At 40.5% G+C, this 19,778-nt stretch overlaps 1 protein-coding gene and 1 long non-coding RNA gene across 8 annotated transcripts in view; one reads left to right on the top strand and one right to left on the bottom strand.

The window, feature by feature from the left end:
* The window catches only part of SCAF11 (SR-related CTD associated factor 11), a 49,349-nt gene extending 34,635 nt beyond the window's left edge, over positions 1–14,714 (bottom strand). Inside the window, exon 1 of one of the 5 annotated variants that reach the window (XM_027658623.1) lies at positions 14,618–14,714. Coding sequence is in view for 3 of the 5 variants with exons in the window: in XM_027658654.1 (XP_027514455.1) it covers positions 13,757–13,789 (33 nt within the window). In the remaining 2 variants the exon portion in view is untranslated. Of the gene's footprint in view, positions 1–5,461; positions 5,481–13,756; positions 14,095–14,617 lie in introns of those variants that run through there. The other 4 variants (XM_027658654.1, XM_027658616.1, XM_027658643.1 and 1 more) reach the window with 4 other exon arrangements.
* Positions 14,715–15,212: 498 nt separating this feature from the next.
* On the top strand, positions 15,213–18,780 carry LOC113957359. Of its 3 annotated transcripts, none has more exons than XR_003531150.1 (3): positions 15,213–15,316; positions 17,493–17,629; positions 18,362–18,487. It is a non-coding gene; the product is annotated as an uncharacterized LOC113957359 (long non-coding RNA). The 3 variants fall into 3 exon arrangements; XR_003531149.1 differs by lacking the exon at positions 18,362–18,487 and adding an exon at positions 18,755–18,780 and having other exon boundaries at positions 15,214–15,316; XR_003531148.1 differs by lacking the exon at positions 18,362–18,487 and adding an exon at positions 18,495–18,618 and having other exon boundaries at positions 15,215–15,316.
* Positions 18,781–19,778: the final 998 nt, after the last annotated feature.

The raw sequence follows: 19,778 nt of genomic DNA, 5'->3' as shown, positions 1-19,778 counted from the left end.
CCTTTTAACAGCTCTGTGAAAGAGATGAGGTGGATAGAGTACATCTTAGTGATATGCATCATCGAAGTTGAAAGAATTTGATCTCAGATAAGAAACAGCAAGTATATGTTCTTTGGAGGCTTACTTACTACATACAGAATGAAACAGTTGAAAAAAAAAAAAAGTATCTATACCAAGGCCCGAATCTCCTGCATTTCCTACTTGGCAGTCACAGCAGAGATGGCACACGCACCTAAAGCTCCAACCCAGCAGCCCTAGAGGGATCAGTAGTTTTCTTCTGAACTACATAAAGCTTTAAAATTATTATTTATAAGGACAAATTAAAACTTCACAAGTGATTGAAGAAATCAGAAATTACCAAGGTCTGCTATTAAGCACTCAAACCTGAAATAAACTGACTGAGGTTTATTCTCATTCTTCAGTGCCATCACACTCCTCAACCAAACTTCCTCCCATTTCACTTACAAACTGCATTACTTTCCCTCTACCACCAGGATATCCAGAAGAGCAAGAGACAGAATTTGCCTCCCCAAACCTTCCTTCTAATCAAGTATTTATTGCTTTATCTTGGCAGCAGGAAGTATTTTAATGATTATTTCTTTATACTGAGAAAAGCAATGCCTCAAACACCAACAGTTCACTAAAGAAATGGTCAAAACTGTGAAACTAATTAGAAATCTGTAATTAGAATTCTAAATGGCTTCAATGTTCCCATTAGAAATTACTTTTTAATCCCTCCAAAGGGAACATGTGGCAAGGCACCTGAGGGCAGGGGAAAGTGAAGAGACAAAGAAACAAAAGCCTAGCTATAAGGGATTTTCCCCCTACACTGTTATCCCATTTTGATACAAAAAATTGCTTCAAAACATATTATTAGGATACTGGCATCAACTGTAGATTGGTTACTAGCACTAATACTAATGCAAACTGAGTTGCATCAAATGCTGTAAACTGTATGCAAGTTCTGCTAACAGCGACTGCCCAGACCACCATCTCTGCAAGCCAGACAAGATGAAACCCAACAAAAGCCAAACTGCTACTTCAAAATTTAATGCCTTCAACAAGCAAAATATGCATCAGATTTGGACTGCTAAGACCACCAAAACCATATTTGAATTTGGGAGATCGAGGTCTGTTGCTTTTTGCATGAGGAACTAAGTGGCTTTGGTCCCAGCAAGTGTAAATCACGGGGTACTGTGCAGTATACGTGCTTTTATACGTAAAACATAAGAACATCCCTTCTGCTCTACATCTTGACAAAACCTCAGCAATGCTTTACAGAAGTAGAAAATTCCACAAGCTGTACTCAAACCTTTCTCAACCCTAGAAGTCCCAGGGCACCTCATAGTTGAGGCAGTTTAAAGACAAGATCAAGAATTCCACGCTCTGCATACATCCACAGAAAATTATTTAAATAGATACAATTTAGATATCGAAATAAGCAGTAGCTATTATAAGAGGTCTTGAATTCACTACAGCAGATTACAGAAACAGAGCACATAGAAGCTCTTCAGATTTGTTTTTCCCCAGAAAAAGTAACCTTTTACTCCATTGTACTCTTTCTAGACACACAGACATCCCAGAAATTCTGGCACACTTCCAATAATTAGAAAAACAGAGATCCTAAAATTTTGACAGAATATCAGTAAATCCAAGACATGCAGCAACTGAAAACACTTATGTGGGGTTACACCACTCTTCTCACAAACCTATTATTTAAAGAGATTCTGAGTGCTGCTAATGGATTTCACAGATCAGTTTGCACAGCACAACTCTTGCCAGTTCAACATCGCGTTATACTTAACACAGAAGAGGAATTTAACAATACTGAAATTTTTATAAATTAAGTAAAAGGTATCATCAAAATTTAAACACTATTTAACAAATTTACTTTGGAAAGACTATTTTCTGCACTACTTTAAAAGGGGCATCACAGGCATTGGAATAGGAGAAGAGCTAACACTGGACTACTATTAAATTCATAAAATTAAAAACAGAGTTAGGAAAAGAGAACCTGGTGGTTTAAGAAGAGCAGACAGCACAGAAAACAAAACGCTTATTTGTCCCAAAATGTGACCTATTCCTTTAGATTATTTTAAACTTCAAAGAGATTTGAAGTATTGGTGAGACTTTGTCATTCCAGCTGTATGCCATGCATGTAAGTCTTGGCTGGTGGAAGGACAATGAAAAAAAATTTATTTTTTTTTAATTTATTCTCCCAGTTACCAAATTGTATAGGCTCATGTGAAGACTGTATGTCCACATCCATGGCTAATCATGTCTGATCAGGTTAATAGGTATTTGAAAAATGCTAATATCCACAGAGTACTTATGCCAGATTCCACTGACTCATGACCAACACATTTTAGTTATGGTACCTAGTTGATGTGAAATATTAGAATATACCTCAAGATCTACACATACAAGGCAGTTGACAGCAAAAAGTGCTATACTATGTTAAGGCTGACCAAAAAAAAAAAAAAAATCAACCCCCTCCCAATTCTACAGATAAAATACTTTCTAAGAATGCCTAAAGACAGTATGGCACTACAGCCAAGATGGTACTTTTTTAAGTTCTAAATGGAATTACTGTGTAAGAGAAATACCTTATTTCATTTCATATTTGAGATAAAGACAAGGGTATTCTAGTACATTGAATTGAGAACAGTAAACAAGGGTATTAGCATAACACAACACCACCCCATCTCCCTGTTTTTTAAAGGAGTTACACATTTAAGTTTCTAGGCTAGTCTTCAAAGGAAATTCCCATTCTTTTTTTCATGGAATACATCTGCCAACTAAAGTGCTTAAACAGAATTGAACTGTAGATTGCAGTAACAGATTTGTCACTGTCCCTCTGAGGAACACAGCTTCATGAAGTACTCAAAGAACTCCATAAAGAGACCAAGTGCCATTTACACACTAAACAAGTTCCTATATCACAGAAGTATAAGTGTGATTTACCTTTTATATTAACACAAACTACTTCATACAATTCACAACCTAAAAATACAGATGTATTTCAACACTAATTCACTGTGCACGCAGAAAGAAATTACTTGGTCTGTTCAAAGTCATGCCTCTGAACTTCCTAATCAATCTATTACATTAAAATCTTAAAATTAAATAGATATAGAAAAGTACTTTGAATAGAAATTATAGTAGCCTAATTATAAGTGACATATGAAATTAGAACATGCCTCCATTTTGCCTGACTGTAAGACAAAGTCCTTACAAGCACTCTTTACGCCCTGTAAATAAAATGCAACAACTAAATACACTCTTCCTCCAACACAGTAACAGTCTAGAGACTCATCTACACAGAAGTACCCCGGTTCAACTGGAAAAGGGGTTGGAAATCCAGAACACGTGTAACAAGTGAGCAAGTGCAAAATGATGCCCAAGACTGGTTTACTCCTTTCTGCAACAGACTTAACTCAGGAAATATTTGTAATTGAACTTTCAGCTTCTTAGATGCATGTGGCACCAATACTCATAGTAGCAACCTTATTTGGATTGTTCTGTTTCTATTAAAATATTTTACTTTAAAAAGGATTTGGGGGACTCCTAGTTGTGTTTTGATTTTTTAGAAACTCAAGAAACAATCAGTTTCAAATAGGAAAAAACAGTCAGACATTCAGTATACAGAGTTTATTTGCTTAATAAAACAACATTAATGTTCTTTACTCCCATCAAAATTTTAGGCAGCAACAGGTAGGACTCTGTTTTGCCGTATGCATTTTGATGGTCTTTAAGAAACCTGGGAAGGAGGTTTAAGCTGCTTCCTTCAGCAAATATGTTTTTAAGGAAAACATATCTTAATAACTAGTCACATTTACAAAACCACTTTTTGTTGTTGTTTTAGTAATTAAGTGACAGAACACAGAGTGTCCTCTGGGGTTCCTCAAATGGCCTCACCATAACCTCTGGACCATTATTAGACAAATGTCCAGCTGCTAATGAAAATTTTGAAAAATTTTGCCAGAAGTCCTATGCCACCTTGGAGATGGGCTGAGGAAACTCCTAGCATTTTCAATGGCACTTGAACATTTGAAAATCTTTTGACCTACATGTCTACTACAACACATGCACCAGAAAAAAGAATAGGAAAAAAGATGCTATTGGGTATTTGTAAAAGTACATCAAGAACCTTCAGTTTATTTTTTTTTATTTGGAAAAACTTTTGATTTGTCAGAAGAGCCTGGACAGCAGACTTGCTTCAAGTGACAATTGAGTAATGTTGCTTGCCTGCCAATAAATGAAGGCTAAACTGAGGATCTGGAAGCACTCACCCTGGACCTTCTCCTTTGTGTAATAAAATCTCATGGCCCAGAACATTAGTGAGAATAGAACCAACAGGCACATGCAAAGGGGGACTTTTAAAGAGGTTCTTTACTCTTTGTATGCTCAAGTTTCACCTTGTCTGAATTCCCAAATCAAATGCCATAGAACAAACAAAGATGAGGAGAAAGAAAAGGACCAGTGCTATGCTTTGGGGAACAAAAAGAGAAATCTTTTTCTATAGGTGGTTTAAGCCTATTCATGTAGAACCAGTGTCTTGGAAAGACTCAGTGCTATTTACACAAGGACACACTGCTGATTTAAAGACTCCTTCCAGGCCCTCTAAGGATGCAATTACCCAAGAGAGCTGAGCTAATCTAATCTAACAGCTTGCAGCCACCAAAAGAAGCAGCTCTGTTTCTTACCACTAGTGAGGGTGAGCAGACTCAGCTAAGAGCCAGAGGTGTCCAAAGACATTGCAAGTGACAGAATGGGGGAGGGAAGACATAAAATGGGATTGCCCCTTTTGGCAGTGCTAGAACAGCTAGGACTTTGTTGTCAAGCTTTCCCTTCAAGGACACAGCTGTACATAGATTAGCTGCCAGGTCTATGAAAACACAAGGTAAAGTCACAGGATAAAACTATCACAGCCAAATGGCTAGAAGTATACCATCCTAAACAGTCCACTGCCATCTGTTGCTCTTCCCCCTCCCTACACAAAAGAAGGTAAAAAAACCACACCCAAAGCAACACCATGGATATCCTCCTCTGGATTTCTTTTTCCACAGTCCAGCAGCAAGACACTGACATGTGCACTTCAATTGCAGATGCTGTGGCTACAGCTATGTCCCTGCTGGAATCAATGCTTTCATTTTCGTGGCCACCTCAACAATAACAAAGTGAACAGCAGCTGCAGACACTCAACATGCATGTCCAGTCAGCACTCACAGAACTGCACAGTACAACACTGTACTGCCTCCTAAGGAAGACAGGCACAAATGAACTTGAGAACTGGTGCAGTGGCTCAGATGCAGCAACTATCATCTAGTAATCTGTCTGACTATCCAAAGAGACAAGGGTTTCAAGGAAGACTTAGAACCTTAGAGTGGACACACACACAGCGTAATCTTTCTGTATAAAGCTTATACACATAAACTGCCTCAAAACCTGCTGTACAGACCTTTTCACATTAAGTCAAGGGAGTAGGCAGTGCTCCTCACTGAAGTCTAACAGAGGAACACCTGCAAGACATAGGTAAAACATCAGGGCAGTGAGAAAGATGCCATTTAATAAGACCTCACATAAAGTAGGGCAGGGGGTTGATGGAACACACCATGTGTTTTACAGAAAGCTGTGTGTTGGAAGTGCTGCTACAAATCAGACTGACCTCTATAGAATCTAGCATGTAAAATACTTCTGTTTACTGGATAATAGAAGGTAGCAAAACACTGTCAGCAGTACCACTTCACTTATCAGTGCCTTGACAACCTATGCTGATCCTCAAGTTTCTTTAGCATTCTACAATTACTAACAGTAACTGAAGAATACTTTACCCATCATCCACATAATTACTGGGGCAATCCATACAAAGACTGATAATTCCATCAAACCACAAATGGTATGATGTTGAACCAAAACAGTTAAAGCACCAAAGGGATATTAATTCTCTGTGTCAAAAACACTGAAGAAGGTTTCCCTGTATTCATCAGTTCTCACCATGCTAGCACACAAGACAAAGCCCCATTTTCTGAAGAAGCTCATGAAGACGTGAAGGAAAACTGATTACAAGCTTGCACAGCAGTTAGCAGCTTTTAGATAGGACAAATCTGAGTATGGTACTGAACTAGTTACTTTACTGGCACTGATGAGTAACTAACTACAGGAGGCAAATTTCATTTCTCCTCTTTCTGCACTGTCTACCATAAAACACTTTGTTCCACTAGGATAGGTAGCAGAAGTTTAGGGTATCTTCTGAACTCATTTTAAGGGTGATGAGAAAGAACCTGTACATCAGCAGATTTCTCCACAAGTCAATTTAAATCAATTACCCCTACAGGATTTTCAGTATCTGCCATCAGCTGTGACATTAACTCCTCAAGCCATGTGACACTACCTGCCACAGTGTAGTGAAATGACAGCTCTATACTATCAGTATGTTTAGGGTGACCACTGATAACCAAGATGGTCTTGTATTAGAGAAAATTCAGTTTGCAGACCAAGAGCTAGATAAAGCTAAACTTCCTAGTCAGCAAGGAGAAGTAGAAAAAAAAGGCACTTTGGGGAGTTAATTGTCACAATGCAGTTGCATTGATTCAAAGTATATATTTACAGCTGATCAATCTAATCTGTAATATAAAGTTATGCTTGTGACCCATCTGGTGACATTTCTCAACTTCGTGAGAAAACCCCTTTCCACTCTGCTAGAGGACAAATTAGGTTATTCAAGACTGTGTCAGCTCTTGACAATGCAAAAGCAGCGAGGACAAAGCCCTGTAGATTCTCTACATGCTGAACTAAGGCAGTTTTGCAGGGTAGCTCCTCAGTAAGGCTGCTGCTGCTAACACTGCTTTCCAAAGATGTTCTGAATTATACAAGACAATCCCCAAACTAATCTTTACCAAAGTGCCCAACTGGGTTCACAACTGTCATAAGAAGGAAACATTCATTGGAGCCATAGTTAATTCCCCAGTGAAAAAACCAGCTTCATATACAGAAGGCAGGATGAATAAAACCTAAAGACTGATACAAGATGAAAAAAATGTATATTCACAGAAATTAAAAGCCCATCTTATTTTGCTTTCCAAAACAGTATTTTCAATAGAAGGCAATATGCACTGTGCTGCTGTTCCTCCTGTGCATGTGTATGATATGACTTCCAACAGAAGAACCACTACACCACAACCACCCCCATGGAGAAAACATATGTGTCTGCCACTGGCTAAGTCACATAATTTCATATACTGATAATAAAACACTGAAATATTATAGTATTTACCACAATACAGAGAAATATGAAAAAGTGATATAATATTCTCTCACAAAATGTACATTTCAGCACTTAGGTGTTTCTTCTAAGTAGTCTGTGATTGAACTGGGTGAAATGGAGACTTAAAAACAACAGGAACTCATTAGGGATTAGGTACTATTGTCATGGTGCACATTGTTGAAGCAACTTAGTCAGATCAGCATAAACTCATGACCTTGCCTTCCGCTGCTGAGGGTCCTTAGTCACATGCATACTTTTGCAGCTGGAAGGGATAGCATTACATACCAAAGTCAGCAAAAATGGCTCAGCCATTTCCAAGAACAGTTTAAAAAAAAAAAAAAAAAAGGTACTTTTTTCTTGCCACTTGGAAGCACTAGTATTTTCATGCTTTCCACCAAAGAGCAGATATTTGGCAGTGGGTTACTGAGAGCAAGAACATGCTTTCTACACAAAGAACCCTTCCAATTACAGCCATGACACAGATCTGGGGGGTAAAAAAAAAGTTTGCATTTACTCAATAAATCTTTGTTAGCCATTGCATTTAATTTTTCCCCCATAAACTTGATCTGTGTTTAGCACACACGAATAACTTTAAGTTCCTATCCCACTGCTACACTGCACATGCAACATTCCCACAAGATGAATGAGCATACTTCAGCCAGTGCTATGGCAACACAGCAGGATTTGTTACAGTCATCTCTCTGATGCTAAAGAAACTAGAAAGACCATCTTTCTTTTTCTTAATACCATCCTAATCGTACCCAAATAGCCGGACTTAAACACCAGGGATGCAGGAACAGAACCAAAAGACCTTGCAAAGACAGAAGCGGAAAAGCTAAGACCTTTCAACACTGGATGAAAAATGATTGGCAAAACTGATGAAGTAAGACTGAACTAAAATGAAAAGCTCAGGGGCAGCAGCAAGAACCACACTGAAGATGCAAAAAGTAATGGGGTAACAGAAACAGAGTGGTAGGTGATAAGAAAAGCATACTGAGCCAAAGACAAAACAGATGAATCCATTAAAGGAAGAAACAGCAGGGCAGTTGTCCAACTACAGACTACCACCAATTTTTCATTCACCTACAACCAGGGTAGTAGTCTGTCTGAATGCTGAACTCCTCCAAACTGAAAGACACTCCTCTAACAAAATTTACGTAATGCATAGGCTCCCCTATAATTTCATGGATTAACTTAAATGGAAAAAAATGCACTACAGAAGACTGGATAGAACCTACACACAGGCTTGATAAAAATACCCTGAACTTGAGTCCTCTATTAAAAGCATGCTGATCTTTCATTTTAAGCATCAAATCAAGACTTCAGTGAGATGACATGTTCAGTATTTAAAAAATTTTATTTCCACAAAAAGAAACTTCAGATTTCATGTAAAATATACAGACATTGAGTCAAAACCAAACAAAGAAAATAACACAGCCATTTAAAAGTACGTTTTGCCTCTCTGAGGCATACTTTTTAAAAAAAATGCACTAGATAAAAACTATGATGTCAAAAACATAGCCCTCAAGGTTCTTCTGGCTTTGAGTAACAGTATTTTATAAGCTCAGATCAAAGACCTACACTAACTTCTTACAAAACCAGGACAAAAAGAAATGCTGTATTTGTGGAAAAACAGAGTCTGCAAAGGATTTATGACAACTAAATAATTTTAAGCATAATTGTATTTTGCACAAAATCTCCAACAACAGCTGTAGAATAACAACGCATCAGATGTCATTTCAGAAGCAGTAGATAGATGAGGAGTAAGCAGTTTCAATTACTGTTGATCTTGCTTTCACAGCCCTTATTCAGCAATAACTTTCAAGACAGCTAAAATAAAGCTAGAAAAACATGGCCAGGAATGGAAGAGAAGTATGTGAGAGAAGACCTCCTTAACACCAGTAGCAATGCAAGAAAGGTAACACAAACTACTAACCACACAAGATGGCAAAGTCAGATCTGAGCTTGAAAATACAACCTGAACTCCATCACCTTACTTTCCTTTCAACTTGTGAAAAGAGTCTAATAGAAAATCATGCTAATTACCATTCTGGCTTCACCATATGTACAGCATCAAGAAATTATCTATAACAAAACAATACTATCAATTCTTAAGTAACCAAACTAGGTTTGTTTATAACTCTGTTCTAATTCTATTCTATGTCATTGCAAAGCTTCAGAAAGAACTTAAGTCTCCCACATCAACACTACTAGAAGCTCCCTACAATGATGAGTTGTCATTCAAATCGTCATTCAAAGTTTCTTGCCAGAATAACAACCACAAAATAACCGCTGGGACCCACTCACTCATCCAAGAGTTGCATAAGGTACCTTTCTTAATTGGGCTGATGAAATAGCATCTTAAAAATCACAATTGCATAGGTTAATAGAGAAGAATATACTTTACTTTCACTGTTATGGACATCTTCATCTGGTAATATTTCTAAACCAAAACTCCCAACGAGCTCAAGGTAGTCCTAATAGATTGATTTTCTCCAACTATTTCATAAGACTTCCAAGTACTTTTAGTTACACCCATCCATATCCACAGTGGTCATTACCTCTCACATAACAGTTAACAAAGAATGTTTAACAAAAAGTTAAACTTCATTTAGGAAGTGCTTACTCAGTAGTTGTAGAGAAAGCAGAAAAGATTGTCCCTCCCATGTCCAGACTTGCTGAAGCTATTTGCTCTGGATAGTGACCAGGCCAATTAAGACCGTGCATCTACCTTCAGATTCTACCTTAATAATCAAATTTTGAGTATCAGTACAGCCCAGTTTCATGTGTCTCCACCTCTCCTGTGGCACACCAAGAAAGGCAGAAATCTTCATTGCTGCAGTTTTGGCCTCTGTTGCTATCTAAAGGTATGGACATATACGAAGACTTTTGTCACAACACTGATCCCATGGAATTTCACATTCCTTATTACTGCTGGCACTCTAACAAAAGCCAGGTAGTAAGTAGAGAGAGGACAAGTGTTAACTCACTTTAAGTTTCCAAGCAATTTCATACTAGCCTGGAAAAGTTCCAAACAGCAGTAAATGCATCACTTGGGTTTACTCACAGATGGTACCTGTGAAGGCAGATCCCAGCTAAGCAGTACTTACTGACCTCGTAACAGAGGAACAAAGATTGTATTTTAACAGGAGCTCACCAATCCTTAAAAATGCATTAAGAAAGACATTATTATTGGTGTCTACTAGAAAAACTGATCAGATACTGCAATTTTACCACAATATTAGGCTTTAAAAACCAGTTTCTGGAAGATGTATTTCTACTTCTTCCCAATTCTCTCTGTGTATTCTTTTATATATATATATATATAAAAATTTATACACACAGCAAACCTAAGAATCTCAGAAAGTTCAGAGGAAATACCACAGACCACAAACTATAAAATTAAAATATTATTTTTTTTCATTTTTGCTGTGACAGAGTATTTTTGAGTTAAAATTCAAATTCTGTGTTTTTCATGGAGGAAAAAAGTGTAATACTATTGTTTCATCATCAAAATAAATTTGTGAGACAGCATAACTCACTAATAAAAAATGAACATGAGAAAATATTCATCTAAGCACAACACATGCAAATATAAGAGATGCACAAATGCCTACAGGCATTTATATATATTGTGTGTATATATTTATATATATTGTGTGTATATATTTATATATATTGTGTGTATGTATATTTGTTTCCTGAATAAATTAAATGCAGTATTTTGATCAATCTTTGCCAAGTCAGTTAACGATTTCCTCATTTCTTACCTAAGAAAGTGACAACTTCCAGATTTTGCTAAACTGAATTTGTTTCTCCAACTAAAAGCCTTCAGGAAAGTTGATGTGCCACAAAAATAAGATGAAGGAAAGTTGAAGCTTTCAAGAAGAGGCAACTTCCTTTTTTTTTTTTGTTATGTTTTTGTTGTTGTTGTTGTTGTTTTTGTAAAAGCTCCCAACAGAGAAAAACTACTTGTTGCATCTGGTGTGTGCCACTTAAGTACAGATTGTGCACATTCAACCTTTGAGAGCCCTTCCAAGGCAGTCACCATCCTTTGGTGCTCCACCAGACCCAGATGTAAAGGTGATGAACAGCTGATCAAGACAGCAGAGCTGCAGAAAGGCAGATGTACATTCACCATTCATCTTCCACTTTCTGGCATCTACAGCCCTCCCTTTGTTATTTCACAACTGCAGCCAACTTCCTACACAAGAGAATCATCCTTCTCAACTAGTTCAGTGTATCAAAATTAAGCAATTCTCAAAACCAAAACTCAGATGTTTACAGCTTTTGGCTTGTGACCCTATCCTCAGCTGTTAGGTGAAAAGATATCAAACAAGTAGGGCAGATATGATGTCACTCCACTCATATCCTCTCTGCTCACTGCCCTTCAGGGCAAGTGGATTAGTACATACAGATGAAACAAAATGTGCCTACACTGCTGAAAAGCCATGAAAAGCCATGAACTAGTCCTTGTTTTGAAGTGCTCCAAAGCATATTCACATTAGAGATCTCTGGCATTGATGACTAGAGAAGATGCTTCACACTGCACCTCCAACATGTAAAAAAAAAAAAATAGGCAAAAAGACTGGGAAATGCTGAGATTTATAAAATCTACTCAGCCTTAAAGGGTTTAGTAGATCAACTGTAACTATTTCAGAATTCATTTAGACGAACTGATAACGATGCTTGACAACACTGAACAATAAGTTTAGCCATCATCAGGAACTGCTCTGCATGTTTTTGTAATTATTAACTGGAAGGACATTTTTTCTACCTCACCTTAGATGGCTGGCAAAAAAACTCTGAACACTGAACAGTGGATTGACAAAAGGCCAGGCTCCAAGAATTTTGGTGTAGGTATGGCAAGTCAGCCCATCAAACTCTTATCAGCAGTGCTTTTTTTCACCCCCATTAATATCATATATGTTTAAATACATCATTAATTGAAAGAAAAATCAATATAAAAGCAAATATAAAGCAAACTTAAGTAATATAAAGCTTTTGCACAGGTTTTTTAGTACTCAAGACAGTGGAAAACCGAGAAGACTCTGCAAAGAATCCCTGTAACAGGAGATAAAACCAAAAACCAACAGATGTTTATAACCCGAGAAGAACCATCACGTATGAGGAGCAGAACAATCTACAAGTTTTATAAAACCAGGGGCTAGAAGTCATGCAATAACTGCACCAAACTACAGCCAGCTGAGAGCACAAAAACTCTATCCTCTGGATGTTTTGAAAGCAATAGCTGACTAACCAGAGAACATGATAAACTTACATCTGCCTGTGCGGTCAAACCTTAACATACTGTGTTGGAGAACCATAAACTCAGGGTCAAAACACTCACTGTATACCTGGAAAAGTGTTCCCAATCATAAAGATGATCTGAATACGAGGCAAACCAGTGAACCCAGGCTTACTGCTATTAAAGCACTGAGAAACATTCTCTTCCATGATCATTTGGAAGAGAGAGATTTCCTCTCAGTGCCGCTCACCCAGGCCACACAGCTGTTGTTCGTTCTGCTCATTCAGGAGCAGACTTTAAGGTAAGTGAAACATGAAAGAAAATGGATATATCTCTCTTATTTGTGTCATTTGTCACTCTGGAAGCTGACACATCAGCAAACGTAAAACTACTAAAAGGAAAGCTTCAATAGATTTAATATTCTGACTGAAAGTTTAAATAGCCTTCCCCCTACCTCAAATATTTTTCATCTTATCTAAGGAAATCAGAAAAACAAACACTGTATTCCTAGAAATGCTAAAGGAAACATTTGAAAAAGTACTTGGGATCACTTCCAAGTCTTTTCCATGCCTCTGAAGAGGATGCTATCCATTTTCTTTTAATACTGTCAATCTCTAAATACAGCTTTTCCAGTTAAAAAACAAGAGACATGGATTACCACATATAATCAACCAAATAATAGCAAATTTTTGTCACCATGTCATTTCATTTAAGAAACCTACCATTTATTTCTGCAAAGATCAAATGAAATCCTGACAAACTGACTCTCCCACATGTAAGAGTCTGAATACCTACATAGTAATATTAAGTTAGATTACACTGAAAACTATGATTCACTAAAAAGAAAATCAAAAGTACATAACACATCAGTGATCTACAAACTTAACATCAGACACTAAGTTAGCTAGATTTCCCTTTTAAAGCTACCAAAGCTATAAAATTACAATCTTAATATAGCCGTTCAATAATCAGGAGCATTCTACCCATTATATAATTACTACTTCGATGGGCACAGCCTTAACCATCTCTTGACATTCTAAATAGGACTCTGCCAACAGCACCTAGTTACTGAAACTAAACACACGGTAACTACCTGGCCTTTCTGTTATTTCGTTCTTCCTAAGAATTTAAAAGTAATTAGTAGTCTAGGATGAAAACACTGTAAGAGGAAAACGTGGAGATGGATTGTCAAAGATGAGTTACATCTAGAGCTCAGGCTAATAATATTCCTTCATACTCACCAAAGGGAAAAGAAAAAGAAAATAGGACACCATGTACTATAAAACAGAAGTAGCAGTGGAGAGTATGTCATTGGCTCGGTAACTGCATTGCTTCCAGGCTCCAGCGCTACTCTGCGCAACTTTGCTGATGTTTAAGTCACTCGCGATCCCACAACAGCACAAAAGCAGAGCTGTGCTTTGAGCTGAGCCTCTTCGTGCAACTTCCTCCCCAACTCCAAGGCCCCCGGTAACTCCGGACACTTCAGAAGCCGCTGGTCCAGCAAACGCTCCCGATGTTTACGGCTCCAGGAGGGCGGTCCGGGAGCGGCGGGACGGCGGTGCCTCGCCGGGCCGTATCTTTGTTCGGCGACGCGCAGGGTCCCCGGGCAGGGCTCCAGGGTTGCCGCTGCTCCCGGGGCGGCTCCACAAAAGCTGTGGGCGCGGAGGGCCCCGGATCGCCGCTGCCGCTCCGCTTTGTTCCCCTCTAGTCCCGGGAGCCGGACGCGGACCCGTAGGGGCCGAGCGGGGGCACCGGGCCGGGCCGGGCTCCCTCCCGGCCGGCGCCACGACGCGGGCGGCGAGAGGAGCGGAGAGCAGAGGCGGGGAGGGGAGGGAAGGGGAGGGAAGGGAAGAGGGGCATCCGCGGCCGGAGCCGGCAGCAAACTCCGCCCACCTCGGCGGAGCGGCGGGAGCGCCCCGGTCCGGCGGGCTCCGCGCGGGCCAAGGCCGGGCCGAAGCGGGACGGCAGTGCCCGCACCTTCCCTGCCCTCCCCTTCTCTCCCTTCCTGCCGGCGCCCGGCCCCGGACCGCGGCCCTGAGTGCCTCCCTTCACCGCGCGGAAACTCCCGAGGGAGCCGGCCGGCCCCGACCGCCGGTGCTCACCTGGCGCTGCGTCGTCCCCTGGCGCGGCCGCTGCCCCGCAGGGACCGGCGGGTCCTGGTCCGTGTCCGTGTCCGTGTCCGTGTCCCGGTCCCCGCGCCCCCTCAGGGCTCCCGCAGTTCTGGGGGCCCCGCGCGCTCAGCGCGCGCCGCGCCGCCACATGTGCGCGCGGTGGCGGGGCGGCAGCGCCGGCGGGGCTCGCGCGGGGGCGCTGCGCCGCCAGGGCACGGGCGGGCGGGGCAGCCACAGAGAGGCCTCGAACCCGCCCCGCCTCCGCGAGCATTGTGGGATAGGTCCTCCAGCACCGCCCGCGAGGGAGGGGCGGGGGCGGGCACAGGGAGGGCACGTGACCTGCCGGCCCCGCCCCGCGGCGGGGTCGCGCGCTGCGGGCGGTGGCGCCCTCTGGTGGCGGAGGGGTGCGCCCGAGGGATGCGGGCCTGACTGTGACGTCATCTGATCGCGACGAGGGGCAGCCGGATGCCAACCCTTTTAAAATTATTTATTTATTTTAGCATTATTATTATTATTATTTTAATAAAATTGGACGAAATGCGCACTGGAGGAAGCCCTGTGACCACAGGGGTGTGTGACGGGGCCGCGTGGGCCCGGCCCCGCAGGGGGTGGGAGCAGTGCTGCTGCAAGGGACTGACCCAGAGGGCGCGGGGTCGGTGCCGGCCGCGGCTCGTGGGGCTCACGGAAACAGTGCGATTTAGTTCTTATACGTTCTCTTATACGTTCGCATAACCCGTTATTGTCAAAGTAGTTTGCCGTGTTGTCGTAGGTCCTGCCTATGGCAGACGGGAAAGCAGTTCGGTGCAGCAGCCGCTGCTGGCCTGTTTTTTGCACTGCATCACAGCCCCACCAGACTGTGTCTGCTGGGGGCTCCTCCGCACTGGCTCAGAGCAGAGTTGGGGAAAGCCCAACCCTCAGTTGAACCTCCAGGGCAACATACTTGCCATAGCAACAAACGACAGGGAAGGGGAAGCAGCGACCCCATATACGCAGGATTGGTTGAGTGTCTCCTTGTGTTCAGAATGAAGCTGTCGCAGCCTGAGTAGAGTCAAATATGTGTCAGCGTTAGCCTCTCAAAAATTATGAGACCTTATTAGTTGCCATGATCGCTGACAGAGTATTAATTTGAGATCAACTCAGAAGAACTTCAGTGCGAGCAGGCTGTGGGGACAGAATGTAAGAATCACAGGAAGGAATGGAAAGACTGTGTCCATTGGCAGGCTGTAGGGAAATGTAATAAGAAATAAGACTACAGACAGAGTTTGGTGTGCTGATTTAAAGGTAAACTGGCAGGGGAAATGAACCCAACTCAAAAGAGATTATAAGTCAGAATAACAATTTAATAAAAATAGTACAATAAATACAATTACACAGACAAACAATTGGTTTTAACCCACAAAACCCAGACGTATAACCCAGCACCCTGTGGCATGAACAGAGTGGTGTTTGTTGGGCCCCCCTCCTTATGCTGAGCCCCACGTGGTCCCCCTGAGTCCAAAAGTAAAAGGAGAGGGAAAACCTGTTGGTGAGAGTGCTGGTTGCAGTCCGGTCAAGGGTGGTGATTGCAGTCCAGTTGGGAGTGCTGTTGCAGTCTGGTTGAGAGTGGTGGTCACAGTCCAGTCCAATTTCCAGTCCTTCTCTGGATCCCATGAGTGGTACCAGAAGTCCCAAAACTCCAAGATTATATATCCTCAGGTTCAGGGAGGAATGCCCAGTACCTCCCTCAGAGCGGCGAGTTCCACAGTGGGTGTGAGGACAGGAGCACCCTCCTATCTCACAGGCCTCTTAACACCAAGCTTATAGCCTGAGGGGTCAGGCGTGCTCTGGGCAGCTGCTGTAAATGGTCTATTGATAACAGTTTCTGAGAAATCGCATGGAAAGGTATAGAATACACAGTTTGAGTTACACCCACACAGTGATGACCTGATCCCAGATGTTCTAACTAGGACATTTGGAAAGCACACACTTAGGAATGGAGATGAAATGTTTAAGATGAGTCTGACTTTAAAGTGATTAAGGTTAATGAACTCCCCAAATCTTCAACTGGATAATATAAAGAAAGCAATTAGGTGCTTTGAAAATTGAGATTAAACAAAGTCCTGTAATAAAACAAGTGACTCCGAGTGCTGTGCTTTGAATAGACTGACTGATGTTTCTCTGGGTAGAGCAGCATGGTGAGGAAGCAGAAGCAGAGTCATATTCATAGTGCAGCTGTGAGTACGGATAGAAGCTAGATGTGCCAGAGGAAAACTGGAATACACACAGGGAGAATGGTGTGAATGAGGGCATGGTCATTTGGAGAGGGGAGCAACAGGGAGTGTGATACTAGAAATGAATGGTATTTGGGTGAGGGAGAGAGAGCGATGATGGCAGAACAGATTGAGAGATTTTGATCACAATATGGTACAGCAAATGAGGTGAGGTGATGCTTGATGAAAGCAGGGATGAGTCAAGAGTGGGACTCCTGAGGGACAAAATGGTAGTTATCCATGAGTGGAGAAATGAGGGTTGGCATAGATCACAGAGGGGAAGATGGAGATAACTGTGTATTTGTGCTGTGAATTTAAATTCTTAACTTGGAAATATTCTGTGCCATCCTACACCTTTTACCATCTACACAACATTGCAACAAAGGCACAGGTAAGTGACTATTTATTATAAGGTTTTTTTAATGTAATAAGCCTGAATGACCCTGAAGTGGTATTTCTGGAGTCTGGAAGAGATATGGTGAGAAAATTTTAGCATAATGGATTATTCTTCCTATTGTGACAGTGTTGGGAGTGATCAGTTAAAGCCACCAAAATATGCTATGCCCAGGGAACAAAAGAATTGTTGATGATATAAAACTTTTGCTCTCTGATTTCAGATGCTCATTTAAATAATGAACAATTCATCTATGGAGCTTTTGAAGAATGTAAATATATTCAAATGACATAAAAAACATCTGAAGTGGAAACTCTGAGGGTTATTCAGAGCTCTTTTGCCCTCTCTGCCCCATGCAGGGTCAGTCATGCATATGTTGCTCCTTCACTCAACCTGTTCAAGATCTCTGATGGTGGACTCTCTCTTCCAAAGCATTCTTCCTCAAGCAGTCTATTTCTCTAGTTTAAAATTTATACTTTTGGAAAGCTGTTCTGATCCATAACTGTGATCCTTCCTGCTGCATCAGAAGCCCATATATTTATCCCTGTCCACCGTAAGCTCTAGGATCAGACTGTCCCCTGTCTCTTTGCAACAGATTTTTATTTGCTTTAGCTTTTTCAATTCCTTCTCAATCTTTATCTGAGGTTAAACAACATTACTAAAATGAAATATATGGTAAGTGCTTTGTCCGTCCTATCCAAGGGGCCTGTTACTTTGCTATAAAAGGTAATGAGACTGCTTGGGCATCATTTCTTGAAAAATTAGTGTTGGACATTGTCTTCTTCTTAACTTTGAAGCAATTAGAAATTGTTATCTTGATTAGTTTTTCACAGAGATTTTTTTTTTATATATCTCTCTCCCTTTTTCCAATAATGAATTTTGATTATTGCTTTGATTTGCAATTCAGCTTTGTCATGTGTTTATATATTATGCAAAAAAAATTAAATGAACTGAAAATAAACTAGGGGATTTAGCTCATCGTTTCAATAATGTGGTGATCTGAAGTCTCTGTATTTGGTACTGGCATTCTCATTGCTTTTTAGGGAATTTTAAAATTTTGAAATTCTGCTATGTATGTATCTATCCAAATAGGTTCTGTGTTTTCTATTTCAAGATTCCTTAGATACTTGGCTGCACTGAGAACATCATTTCAATGTTAGCAGTTCTTTTTTTCCCTTGTTTTAAAAATGTTTGATTGAAAGACTGTTTTTTTATTTACATGCAGTGTGTCTTTGCTTGCAAGTTTCATTGTTTGGAAATTACAGTATGATATTCTATAAATAAAAGTAAGTGGGATGAGTTAACACACACTAGTGAAGAATTCAAGACTTCTGCTTTTTAGCCAAAGTAAATGCAAAAGGTTGGTCTAATACATAAAAAAAAAATCTTTTTTGAGGGTATAGTCAGTCAGACTAAGGACAACTGTTCTGTTTTCTTTTTTTCTTCTTCTTTCTTTTTTCTTATATTTGTTTTAATACATCACAGGATCCACAGAATATTCTGAATTGGAATCACAAATTCTAGAAGCCATGTTGGAAACAAAGTTATTAAACCTCTGCTTTGGATCTTTGGTTGTTTAATTGGGGTTTTTTGATTTCTTAACTCATTTGAAGAAATTACTCAGTTGCTACTTGTTCTACTTTTCATGTTTGAACTGACTATGTCTACCATTTAGTAAAGTAAATACAACCCCCCCTCTTGGCTTAATCTTTGGCAAAACTGAGTTTCAAAAGGTGAGTGGGATCAGATCAGAAAAAAATCGACAGTACACATTTCAGAGTCACAGTATTTCACTGTCCAGGAACCATGCATCAGTGTCTGAGAGCTTCCTGTTCAACTAAATTGTGTTCTGGCTCTGAAGCTGAAGATCTTGGACAAAACCCTAGGAAATCAGACTCCCTCAGTTCTTTGTGGGTAGGAGCAACCCTTTGGTATAGGATTAGAGGAATCTTGTAATGGTCTTGGCTGGAATTTTTCTCTTGCTATGCCAGGTCGTGGTCACACTTTGACTGTACTCCATGGAGATTGAGTGGAATCCTCTGGAATACTCCCCACTGTAGAAATGACAGATGTTATCAACAGCAATATGGAATATCTTGAAGAAGAAAAAGCAGGATGTGAGATAATTAGCCATAATTCATAATACATAACCATATTGTTTCCTTGGCAAGAAATGGGATAGCTGTTATCCTGTCATGGAGACATCATTCTTTAATTATTCCAAGAGTTCCTGTGAGCATTTTGCAAATATCCTACCACTATGGTGTGACCAACCACATTTATTCACAGGCTTAAGACAAAAAATCCTTGGAGCTTTTAACACCAGCATTTGGTATGTGCATACCTTGTAGTTTCTCACGAAAACCCAACAGTACACTTCTTAGCAAAAATAGCCAACGTTCTTTTGTCATTCCAAATTATGTCTTCTAATTTGTGGGATGGTGACTTGTCTAACCAATTTAGCCCATTGAATTTAAGCTGAACCATATTATGTAATGGTTCTTTTCAT

This window comes from Corapipo altera, unplaced genomic scaffold (assembly GCF_003945725.1).
Source record: "Corapipo altera isolate COAL_440 unplaced genomic scaffold, ASM394572v1 1, whole genome shotgun sequence".
NCBI classification, from domain to species: Eukaryota; Metazoa; Chordata; class Aves; order Passeriformes; family Pipridae; genus Corapipo; species Corapipo altera.
Note: the sequence above shows the minus strand (reverse complement) of the source record. Positions and strands in the feature narration are given on the sequence as shown.